Source organism: Oryctolagus cuniculus, chromosome 8 (genome assembly GCF_964237555.1).
Source record: "Oryctolagus cuniculus chromosome 8, mOryCun1.1, whole genome shotgun sequence".
Classification (NCBI taxonomy): Eukaryota; Metazoa; Chordata; class Mammalia; order Lagomorpha; family Leporidae; genus Oryctolagus; species Oryctolagus cuniculus.
The window spans coordinates 67,338,540-67,351,241 of NC_091439.1; the positions used below are offsets into that span (position 1 = coordinate 67,338,540).

Sequence of the window (12,702 nt, forward strand, 5' to 3'; positions counted from 1 at the left end):
AGAAAGATCACCAAAGTTGAAACAGCAGAACCTGGCAGCTGTTTGGATATATGAGAACAAAGGGAGGATCAGTAGTCTAAGAGATGTCAAGCATTATGTGAGGGAAGATGTTGCTCTTTTGAACAGAAGTAGGAAATGAAGAGGAGGAAATGGCTTTCCAGAGAAAAATGAATTAAGGTTTGGACAATTCAACTTGAATTGATGTGGAACACTCACATAAAGGTGTTAAGCAGACCTTAAGAAATGCAGGTATTATGTTCATGAGTTATGAGAATGGACAAATTTACCAAGGGAGAAACAGAAGGGGATGGGAGAAGAGAAAAATTAGAAAAAGAAACACAACATTTTCTTGAAAGGGAGGAGAGCACACTTTCATTCTCCCTATATGGTGCCTACAATGGCTGGAACACCAGTAGGTTCTTTTTGGGTTGAGATGATCTTAGTAATGGGAGCCACATGTGAAGATATGGAACAGTATGATACAGCATCTTTGTTTCCTGCCATCAAGGAGCCACTACATCACTTTTGAAACACTATCTTTAGGGCTTTATAAGAATAAATAAATATGAAGCCAAACCCAAATAAGAACTGAAAAAAAAAATGATTAGGTGTGAGACTAGAGTTTGGAACATTTTCCTCTTAATGCATGTTTCTACCATTTTAACTTGAATGCATATCATTTTACAACGCAACCTTTAATAACACTGACAAGGTATATTTAGTTGATTTTGAAAAAGAGAGTGAGCAAGCAAGCAAGCACCCTCCCATTTCTGGTTTATTTCCCAAATGCCTGCAAGGGCAGAAGTTGGCCCAGGGTCAAAGTCAGGAGCTTGGAATTCAATCTAGGTCTCCTATGTGGTTTGTAGCCACATAGGAGCCATTATTATATACTTGAGCCATTATTATTGCCACCCAGAGTCTGCCTTAACAGGAAGCTGGAGCCATGGGCTGGATTTGGTACTTGAACCCAGGAACTTGATATGAGTTGAAGGAGTATTAACTGCTAGGCCAAATGTTTACCTCCCTCCTCATCCCACTCCCTCATTATTTTAAAAGAGAAAGTGGTATCGTTTTTCACTGTGGCTATTATGTTTGTTAAACAGTTTGATTTTTTGGATCTCACTTTATTTAAAAGATTTATTTTATTTATTTGAAATACAGAGTTAGAGAGAGAGGTAGAGACAGAGAGAGAGGTCTACCATCCACTGGCTCACTCCTCAGATGGCCGCAAAGCCAGAGGTGTGCCGATCTGAAGTCAGGAGTCAGGAGCTTCCTCCTGGTCTCCCACGTGGGTGCAGGGGCCCAAGCACTTGGTCCATCCTCCACTGCCCTCCCAGGCCATAGCAGAGAGCTGGATCAGAAGAGGAGCAGCCGGGACTAGAACCAGTGCCCATATGCTGGCCCCCAGGCCAGAGCTTTAACCCGCTGCATCACAGCGCAGGCCCTGAATCTTACTTTTGTTAAAGCTTCAATTTAATCTGATGAGAATCACGAGGGCAAAAGGAAGTAAGTCAGCATCTGAAGTTAAATAATCTTAATTCAAACTAAATGGTCAGCTGGTGGTTAATTATCAATGAAACTGTTTATCAGGAATTGAGAAATGCTGAATCAAATCCTTTGTGTTTATAAGTAATTATAATTTTGTGTTAACTTTTTTAGTAATATGCTTATTCCAGACTAGTCAAGAAATATTTACCATAATAACACTGTATTACTGAATAGTAGGAAGGAAATAGATGGGACATAAATAGAGAAGAACATGGCCGGCGCCGTGGCTCACTTGGCTAATCCTCTGCCTGCGGCGCCGGCACCCCTGGTCTAGTCCCAGTTGTGGGCACCGGGTACTAGTCCCGGTTGCTCCCCTTCCAGTCCAGCTCTCTGCTGTGGCCCGGGAGTGCAGTGGAGGATGGTCCAAGTGCTGGGGTCCCTGCACCCACATGGGAGACCGGGAGGAAGCTCCTGGCTTCGGATCGGCGCAGTGAACCAATGGAAGGAAGACCTTTCTCTCTGTCTCTCACTGTTTATAACTCTCTTTCTCTCTCACTGCCTAATTCTGCCTGTTAAAAAAAAAAAAAAGTTAAAAAAGAGAAGAGCAGATATATTGATCAAGAGAATAGAGATTTTCATACTAAAAACATTTAAGAAAAGACTTTGTTTAGAATGTAGAAGTCTAAGAGACTATGCATTACAAAATTGTGAGCAATTTATAGAATGTATTTTAGCGAGGTAGTATTTTGATGGAATTTGGTTAGAAAACCAAGAAACACTGGGCCTCTGCCATTGATCAACAACCCCTCTTGTGAATTTCTTGAAAAGACAGATATTCACTGAGGAAGTGGGGAAGATAAATTGTGTTTCTAGCTGGTATTTCAGGTACAAATTCCCCTCAGAGTCCTGTGAATGACCTAAGAGTGACTCTATGAGGAACTTCTTTTGTTTAAGTTAGGTTAGGCTTAACAGCCAAAAATCAAATCAGACAGAAAGCACTTACAGTCTGCTTTACCACTCCCATTCCTCATCTCAAATCCAGTTATATCCAAAGAAAGTGTAATCTAGTCCACAGAAAAAATAAATAGGTGTTGGGGGGGGGGGTGGTATGAGAATTTGTACCAGTGTCTACATCACCATGGCCTAAACCTGAACTTGCTCTCTGGGTTGATATCCACATTAGGATCATCAAGGGCAAGCATTCCTTAAGGAATATTCAAGAAGACTAATTTTTACAATATCAGAGGATTATCTTCCAATGCATATGGCTTTTTCTGTTTTTACCTCTTTTATTTTCTTTCTGTCATAAGAAATGTATTCTAGATCTTCTGAATAAGTAACTGTGGCACCTTGGGAAAATAAGATTAATTTAACTTTGAAAGGACTATGAGGGTTTCTCTAACAATGGAGGGAGCATCCAAGTCAGTGAGAAAGGATCAGTGATCCTGTAGTGAGGTTTCCAATATTAGTTTTCTGGCATTTTATACATCTTGTTCATCATTTCTTGTTTTTATTTGTTTTCTCAACAAAAACGCTTGAGAATTGGGACTTTTTTTTTTAATAGCTTTGTATCCCTAACTTAGCAGGGTATGGAATCTATGGTATATATTTGTGTGTTTTTCAGTGGACAAATAAGTGTATTATTTGGACAGCTATTTTGTAGGAGAAACATTTTACAGATACAGCTTTGAGAAGCATATAGCCTTATAGGGAAAATATTCCAACAGATAATGGCACAACTAAGCCACAATAAAGGACGCACTGAAGCGAGTAACACAGCGCATACCAGAGTGTAAATGCCATAAAAATCTTCAGTAGGGACAAAGTAAAATACCATTTCTGGGGGTAAAGCATGGTCAGGTTACGAGTTTTCTAAGCGTTTAAGGATCTGAATAGGCTTATTGCTGAAAACAGTCCGACACTAGTGGAGGTGGATTTTGACAGACTTCTCAAGACCTTTGAGGAAGCCAGCTTCCCGCTGTTTGAGGCTAAAAGGGCCGTAGGTTTAGTGGGATGAATTGGGCTTTCGCAGTGCCTTCACCTTGCTTTATAAACATTTGAACCAAAGCTGCCGCTGCCTGGCACCTGACCACAGAAGCAGCTTTCACTCACCTGACGTGCCCAGCGTGTTTCAGCTGCGGCGCTTCTTGTCTTTTCCCTGGTTCCCCATTTCCCGTTCCTCCCCCTGACTCCGGGTTCCTCTCAGCACGGTTTGACGGATCTAGGGCATAAAGTCAGACACACTCCTCCTCCGTGGGTCCCAGTGTAGCTGCTCTAGAGTAGGGGCGAGCTTCCAGAACCCAGTCTCGCCTCCGTGTTCTGCTTTTTCTTTCTGTTTTTGCCGAGTCTGTGGTCGTCCTGACTGACCTACAGAAAGTATCGATGGTGGTCTCTCGGCCTCACCCCTTATAATGTGTTTTCTAGGGCTTTACAGCACAGTGAAAAGGGTCAGAGACTTAACACAGTCCACGAATTAACACGGGCTCTGAGGCGAAAGGCGCGCGGCGGAGCGCGGGAACGCCGGGCGCCACTTGGCGCGCATGCTCCGTCGTGGGTCGCGTCCCGGCAAGGTAGCGCCAACCCTCCTTCCAGAGTCGGGACCCGCCTCCTCCCTAGTCTTCCGGGGCGGAGGGGAAATGGGCGGAGTCAGGACCGGAAGCACAGGGGGCGGGCACCTCCCCCCTCAGCGCCTTCGGTGGAGGAGCGCCTGAGCTCTGTCCTGGTGAATACGTGATTGTGTGGGCTGTCTTATCGCTAGTCACTCCCCATGTTGCCCCACAGTTTACCAAGGGCTAGGAATCCACCTGGGGGAAACCTGGCACTAATGGGAGGGTAGAGAGAGCGCTTCTCTAGCAGTTCCTGGCTTACGAGAGTTCTCAGGCGTTTGCGATTGACGTCTGCCCTCTTTTGCTCCACACCTCTAGCTGCCTTTTTTTTTTTTCTTCCCCGTTCAGTCTCCACTACTTCCCGTTATGTATGATCGGGCTCCCCGGTTGCTCAGATTGGTTGAAGGTGGCAGCACTGAGGCACATGTGGGTCCTGGATCCTACCAGGTACCTTTCCTGAAGCAGCAAGTAACAGGTAAGAGATGTAGGAACAGGCAAGCCTTGTGTGGCGGGCTCCCCACCTCTGCCCGCTCCGCCTCTGTGTGTCTATGACTGAAACATAAAAGCAGATGGCACCACTTCACAAGCACGACATAGAAGTAAGCGGGAAGAACACTACGCCTAGGATTTTGGGCTCCCGGTTCTGTGGACTCTATGAAGCCCAAGTCCTTTTGTTAATTCTTTCTGCCCCCCCCCCCCCTTTTTGATTGTAATTCTGCCTCACACACCTTTCTTAACAGTAACCAGGGACTTTATTTACTAAGCTGTCACTTCTATATTTCTATTTCGGAATATAATTTATAATCTCATTTCTTTTTTTTAATGGGTCGAATCTGGTCGTCCTCATCCCCCTTGAACATACTTAGTGAGAACCCCTTTTCCCACATTCTGTAAAGAAAAACTACACTCCTATTTTTGAGAGAGGGAGTGAAGATGAAGTTAAGTAATTGCTCTTCTCATTTATTTGCAGGTAGTAAGCTAGGGAACACTTTTAATACATCAATTTGCTTTCTAGTTTTTCTGTTCTGATTTTCTGGAGCTTAATACCATCCAAATTACAGTTTTTCCTTTGTTAACCTGTATTTTCCCCACATATACCCTATGTCTGTATTTTTACACAAAAGCCAGGGTTCATTATTTTGGATCAGTTGGCACAACTGATCAGATTAGGGTTGGTTTAGGATTCTTTAGTAAAATTTTATCATCTGTCAGTGTTTTAAATCTTGCATTTCGCTACTTCTCAACATCTGATCTCAGTATTCTTGAAGCTTTTTAAAACTGTTATAATGCAGGTGTGCTGTTTAAAGCAATGAACTCCCCAACAACTTGCCACCAGTGATCTCCCAAAGTGCTTGCACCTATGATGGTTTTTTATCATTATTTTGATACATACAAAGGGCTATTTTCTATTTTAGATATACTTCTTACTACAGAGTATGTAACATCATTGTTTTCTCCTGGTTGCTTTTTCTTACTGTTGTTTTGGAAGAGTGCCTGATTCAGGTTGGGACCTGATAAACATTTGTTAAGTGCTAAAGGGGGGAATCATTTTTTCTCCCTCTCCAGCCCTTTTTTTTTTTTTAACACTTAAGCATGTACACACTGTACTTTTCATCCTTTGCTTGTTGCTTTTCTCAGGTGTACTTTCTTATTCATATTTATAACATCAAATACTATCCATATTTTTATTTGAACACTCCCAGGATTAAGTCTTTAGAGATATATGTGATTTGTGTCTCCAAAATAAGATTTCTCCTGATGGTAAGTCTTCAGCATTCCAGTTTGCTTTTTGGATATCTCTCCCTGAGTGGTCTTCAACCATCTGAAATTCCAATTTCTGAACTCATAATTTTTCCTACCAAACTGGATCCTTAAAAAAAATTCCCTAGTTGTCTATCATGAACTTTAAGCCTGGGGCTTATTCTAGACTTCTTCTCTGCTTAACTGCTTCTGTTGATCATTAAGACCTATTGATTCTATCTTTAAAATCTTTTTATAATTGGTCTTTTTCTATTTAAATTTTATGGTTTGGCTGGTGCTGCGGCTCACTTGGCTAATTCTCTGCCTGCGGTGCCGGCACCCTGGGTTCTAGTCCCGGTTGCTTCTCTTCCAGTCCAGCTCTCTGCTGTGGCCCTGGAAGGCAGTGGAAGATGACCCAAGTCCTTGGGCCCTGTACCCGCATGGGAGACCGGGAGGAAGCGCCTGGCTCCTGGCTTCTGATCGGTGCAGCGCGCTGGCCATAGCAGCCTTTGGGGGGTGAACCAACAGAAAAGGAAGACCTTTATCTCTCTCTCTCTCTCACTGTCTAACGTTCTGATCTCTGACTTGGTTTTCTACTTTATCTGATCTTTCCAGGCACTCACACTTCCACAGACACTTGATATACATTTTAGTAATTACAACTTACTAGTTTTCATAAGTTATTGCTTGCTTACCTCTATATATTTGTACTTGATCTTTGGCCAGTATACTCTTTCTGCTTCACTTGGCTAATTCCTTTTTATTCTTTGAGACTCAGCTAAAGTAAATTGTTCTGACTCTTCTTTTTCTCAGGCTTTTCTTCTCTGACTCCTTAATGACTTTTTTTTTAACAGCACTTTAATTATATGTTGTAATTACTGTTTAAGTTACCTGGAGCACCACTAAAAGATGAACTGTTTGAGGTCAGTAACCATGATCTCTACTCCATTATTCTCAATTTTTAGCTCAATACTGTAACCAACAAATGGTTCTCAATAAAAACAAACAAATCATGAAATAAAATTATATTGAGGCACATATGACAATTAAAATTTCTTACAAATGTGTGTTAATTTGGTTTAGAGTGTAGCAAGTAGAATGTGTCAAGGCCCTTTTACTGTTTAATAGGATGTGCCTTGTTTACTGATTAAACAAACTAGGAAATTCCATACCTTGGAACTTTGAGCATCTGCATCTTGCAGGTTGTTTTTTTTAAAGCAATACTAGGGGTGACGTGCTGATAAGAGGAGGAATAGGTGTTCCTTTCATCACCTCTTTGCTAGGTGGTACATTTTACCTCACCTGTCCTTAAGACCAATAATACCCAGACTATGCGTTTATTTCAGCTCAGGATTAGGTGGATTTTTACACAGTATGAAGTGGAAAGAGAAGATATTGGGACTTTGTATTGCTTACTGGTTATCTTGAACCTCACAAGAACAGAACACTTTAGAGGTGTGTATACTCTTATTCTCAAACTTTCTGTCTACTAACTATACTGTCCTCTTACTGTATATGTCCTGCTTGGTGTTAATCCACAGTATATCATTTCCAGAATTATTTAATATTGTTACCTTTCCTGGCATTATTGTGCCAAGGAGAATTTTGTTGCTTTTTGAGCTTACTTACATAACCTTACATTAGCTGTATATTCATTATCTATTTTGGTTCTATATTAGCCATCTAAGTTCGGTGATAACACTTCCTAAATATATTTTTTTTCCCAAGATATCTTCTTTTATGAGAGAGTAGTTAGTTTTATCTGCCACAGAGCATTAGTTGTCTGTGGTCCCATAGATGTGCCTGTATGCTTATGCCAACAATGATGATTTTTATTTATTAACCAATCAGAATACAAGGAAGCTGCATCAGGGAAGGCAATCTATCTTTATTTGTGTTTAAATAAATGTGTGTAATTGCTGTATATGTTTATGTTCCTGAAGATGAGTGCATATTTCAAAGGCCTAGTTATTTCCTATATGTGAAGAATGCCCTTTTCTTTGTCCTGTGGCTGTCTTTGTGGCTATAGATCTTGTCTTTTAATCCTATACTGCCCATCTTCTTCCTCAGAATGGACTTTTACTGCTTCATGCCAGTTTGATTTATCTTTTGCTTGATGCCTCAAATTTAATATATACCGAACTGAACTTCTTTCTTTCCTTTCAAATCCTTTTCCCTCCTATATTATTAATTCCTGCTGCCAGTTTGATTTATCATTTATAATTGACACCTCACATTGTCAATTTATCTATATACCCCAAATCAGACTCCAATTCCCTGAGCCATTTTCTATATTTTATACCTTAATTATTAGCAGCACTATTTGTAGTGCAATCCGTTATTTGAAGCCAGATTTATCTTATTTATTATTATGCCCTCACTGCCTATCATGCATGCACATCAAATACATAATAAAGTATGCGTATTGTTGAATGAATAACTAAAATTATAGTTTATAATATTGCTGAGTCTGTATGTATTGTTTACTATACAAGGCACTATGATAACTGACCAAACATTCTGCTTTCTCAGGGACTGTCTTGGTTTTAGCACCAAAACTCTCATGTCATGGGTAAACTGGGACAGTTGGTCTCTCTAATTATAAACATTAAATATGCAGCTATGAATAAAATGGGAAAGTCTCTCCTTCATGGAGCTTATAAACATTTTAATTTCCTTGAGGTTTGACTTGTGGTCAAATTTCATATATACTTTAAGCTTATTGAAAAAGTACTATAATATGGCCAGCGCCATGGCTTACTTGGCTAATCCTCCACCTGTGGTGCAGGCACCCAGGGTTCTTGTCCTGTCTGGGGCAGCAGATCCTGTCCCAGTTGTTCCTCTTCCAGTCCAGCTCTCTGCTGTGGCCCAGGAAGGCAGTGGAGGATGGCCCAAGTCCTTGGGCCCTGCACCCGCATGGGAGACCAGGAGAAAGGCCTGGATCCTGGCTTTGGATAGGTGCAGTGTGCCGGCTGTAGCGGCCATTTGGCCATTTAGGGGGTGAACCAACAGAAGGAAGACCTTTCTCTCTGTCTCTCACTCTCACTAACTGCCTGTCCAAAAAAAAAAAAAAAAAAAAAAGAAAACTTTGTTAAGAAGATTAGCTTTCTTGGTTCTTTATGTTTTTATGTTGTCTCTTTCTACTTGTATACAAGGGAAATCCAAAGATTTTTGTAAAGTAGAACTAATAATATCTATTTTGTTGCTAGACATTTTGAAATTTATGTATAGTTTTTTCATTATGCAGATTTTCCATGAATTGTTAAATGTTGAGTACATGGAGCTGTTGTGTGTTTGTTTCTTAATGAATCAGTACTTTTAATGAATTTTACTTTTGTGTGGGTGTATTTATTAGATTCTGCCATTTTTCTGATGACAACTCTCAGAACTTGTTTGACCTTAGCTTTCATAGTTTTCCTATCTATGTAAACATTACATTATTGTTTGTGTGAACCAAAACATAAAGCCTTTTTGAGGGTATTTTGCACAGTGGTTAAGGTGCTGCTTGGGACACCTGCATTCCATAGTAGAGTGCCTGCATTCAAATCCTGGCTCTGCCTCTGATCCAATTTTATGCTACTGCACCCTGGGAGGCAATAGGTATGGCTCAAGTTCTTAAGCCCCAGTTACCTATTTAGCATAGTTATAGATTGAGTTCTGGCTTCAGCCTCATTCAGCCCTGGGTATTATAGGCATTTAGGGGAGTGAACCAGTGGATGGTAATGATGATGATGATGGGAGAGAGAAAGAGAGAAAGATAACATCCATCTTCTGGTTCACCACCCTAAATGGCTTCGTCAGCCAGGCCTGGTCTAAGTTAAAGCTAGGAGTCTGGAACTCAATCTGCATCTCCCATTGGGTGGCACGGAACCACATATTTGAGTTATTATTCGTTGCATCCCTGGGTGTGCATAACAGGAAGCTATAATTGGAAGCCAATTTGAGACTTGAACCCACACTCTGAGATGGATAATATACAATGCAGGTGTTCTAGGTGGTGTCATAACCATTGCATCAAACGTTTGTCTTCATCCTTGCATTGTTAAATTTCTTTTCATTGACTTTTTTTTTCTGTTTATAGGTAATGTTTTTCTGCCTCTTGGAAGTATGCTGTGGTAATTTGTACAATTTACTTTATAAAATCTGTTGCTTGATAGGTATGTGTATAAGTGTATATTTATGTGTTTTGAATGAAATCTAAAATGCTGTTCTTTGGTTACTTTGTGAGATTTGGAGTGTTTTTCTGGTGTGCTGAGTTTCTTTAACAGACAACTGCTGCCTTTTCAAAGTGAACTTTGGCTTACTTTTAAGGATTTCTGTTTTTGTGGTCTTTGTTACTTTTCTGAGGGTGTTTTATATCTTTTTCTTTGCTTTCTTTTTCTGCTTTGGGACAACCAACTTAAATCATCACTTATAAAATTATTACTCAGAATTTTAACATCTTCCATGAATCTTTTCCCAGCATCCTCTATGTGGAAAAGAACTTCTCTTCCTTTTTAGTTCTGTGTATTGTCATCCATTATGGCACTTGAGATGTTTTTCCTTGTTTAAAATTATTTTAATACTTTTTTTTTAGAGCCAAAGAGATTGTTGTTTATTTGAGAATGTTTGCTTCTTTTATGCTGACACTGATAACACAGCTAAATAATATTTTGAGTTGTTTATTAATATACTTAGGCCTCAAAGTAAGATTTTATTTCAGGGGCTGATGCTGTGGTGTAGTGGGTAAAGCAGCAGCCTGCAGCTCTGGCATCTATATGGGCAGTGGTTCGAGTCTTGGCTGCTCTACTTCTTATCCAGTTCCCTGCTAATGGCCTGGGAAAGCAGTGGGAGATGGCCCATGTGCTTGGGTGCCTGCACCACTCTTGTGGCGGCACTGGAAGAAGCTCCTGGCTCCTGGCTTTAAATCAACCCAGCCCTGGCCATTGCAGCCATTTGGAGAGTGAACCAGTGAAAGGTAGATTTAAATGTTTGTCTGTCTCTCTCTGTAACTCTGCCTTTTAAAGAAATTAATAAATCTTTTTATGAAAAGTGTAAATTGTTTCTACTTTTAAATAGATTAATAAAAATTAAAAAAAGTTTTATTTGTTTGAAAGGCAGTTTGAAAACTAGTTGGGTAGATAGATCTTCTGTCTAGTGATTTGCTCCCCAAATGGCCTCAAAAGCTGGAGCTAGGCCAAACAAAGACCAGGAGCCTGGAGCTGCATCTGGGTCTCCCACGTGGGTGACAGGGGCCCAACCAAGTACTTGGACCATCTTCTGCTGCCCTCTCAGGCACATTAACAGGAAGCTGGATTGGAAGTGGAGGAACCAGGACTTGAACTGATGGTTGATATGGGATACCATCTGCATCACAGGTGTCAGCTTTACCCATTGTGCCACAACACTGGACATAAATAGATTATATTTTACTATCAGTAAGATATTTACTATACTAATTTGAAAGGCAGAGTTACAGAGAGAGAGAAGTGGGGGGAGAGAGAGAGAGAGAAAGGAGGGAGGGAGGGAGAGAGAGAGGGGGGGGGAGGGTAAGAGAGGGGTCCTCCATCTACTGGTTCACTCCTCAAATGGCCACAACAGCTGGGACTGGGCCAGGCTGAAGCCAGAAGCCAGGAGCTTCTTCTAGGTCTTCCACATGGATACAGGGGCCCAAGCACTGGGGCCATCTTCCACTGCCTTCCCAGGTGCATTGGCAGGGAGCTGGACTGGAAATGGAGCAGCCAGGACCTGAACTGGTACTCATGTGGGATGCTGGCTCTTCAAGCTCTGGCTTAACTGACTGTGCCACAGTGCTGGCCTCATAAATTCTTAGATTTGCACACGTGTTCTTTTAGTGTACATGTTATTTAAAAAATTTGTTTGAAGTGCAGAGTAAAAGGGAAAGGGAGAGAGGTCTTTCATCTGCTGGTTTACTCCTGAAATGGCTGCAATAACCAGGTCTGGGTCAGGCTGAAACCAGGAGCCAGGAACTCCATCCTGGTTTCTCATGTGGATGCCAGGGGCCCATATATGTGGGTCATCTTCCTCTGGCTTCCCAGGTGCATTAGCAGGGAGCTGGATTGGATGCAGAGCAGCTGGAACTGAAACCCAACACTTGGATTGGCATTCCAGTACTGGGATGCTGGTGTTGCAAGCAGTGGCTTAACCCACTGTGCCATATTGCTGGTCTCTAGTATACAAGTTTTGAGTCCTTACTTTCATTCTTTTGTTACCAGTTGAATATAGCTGCTTTATTCTCCATCAGCTTTTTTTTTTTAAAGATTTATTTTTTATTTCTTTGAAAGACAGAGTTACAGAGAGAGGTAGAGACAGAGAGAGAGGTCTTCTATCCACTGATTCATTTCCCAGATGGCCGCAATGGCTGGAGCTGCGCCGATCCGAAGCCAGGAGCCAGGAGCTTCTTCCGGGTCTCCCACGTGGGTGCAGGGGCCCAAGGACTTGGGCCATCTTCTACTGCTTTCCCAGGCCATAGCAGAGAGCTGGATCGGAAGAGGAGCAGCTGGGACTAGAACCGGTGCCCATATGGGATGCCGGTGCTTCGGGCCAGGGTGTTAACCCGCTGCGCCACAGCGCTGGCCCCTCCATCAGCTTTTAACATCTATTTTGCTTAAACTGCACTGATTTTGTCATTACGGTTCTTGAATTTTTTTTTATAAGTCTCTAGTACTCTCTCCATGTTTGTCAAATTTTATGATTGCTTGTTTCAATGAAGTTTTATCTTGGATTTGTAAACATTTGTTTAGAGTTGCACAATCCAGAAATATGATATATGAAAGCGAGGAGACATTAACGACTATCTTCTTTTACTCAACATTTCTATAATTTATTCTATAAAAATAACATGCTATTTCGAAACATGAAACAGATT

At 41.3% G+C, this 12,702-nt stretch overlaps 1 protein-coding gene across 5 annotated transcripts in view; it reads left to right on the forward strand.

Moving 5' to 3' along the window:
* The first annotated feature begins 1,958 nt into the window (after positions 1-1,958).
* Positions 1,959-12,702, forward strand: part of STPG2 (sperm tail PG-rich repeat containing 2) — a 604,392-nt gene continuing 593,648 nt past the window's right edge. The window contains exons 1-4 of one of the 5 annotated variants that reach the window (XM_051820162.2): positions 1,959-4,210; positions 4,443-4,569; positions 7,181-7,289; positions 9,916-9,991. In XM_051820162.2, the coding sequence (XP_051676122.2) occupies positions 9,919-9,991 (73 nt within the window). In that variant the 5' untranslated portion in view covers positions 1,959-4,210; positions 4,443-4,569; positions 7,181-7,289; positions 9,916-9,918. Of the gene's footprint in view, positions 4,570-7,180; positions 7,290-9,915; positions 9,992-12,702 lie in introns of all 5 variants that reach the window. The other 4 variants (XM_070047844.1, XM_070047845.1, XM_017347399.3 and 1 more) reach the window with 4 other exon arrangements.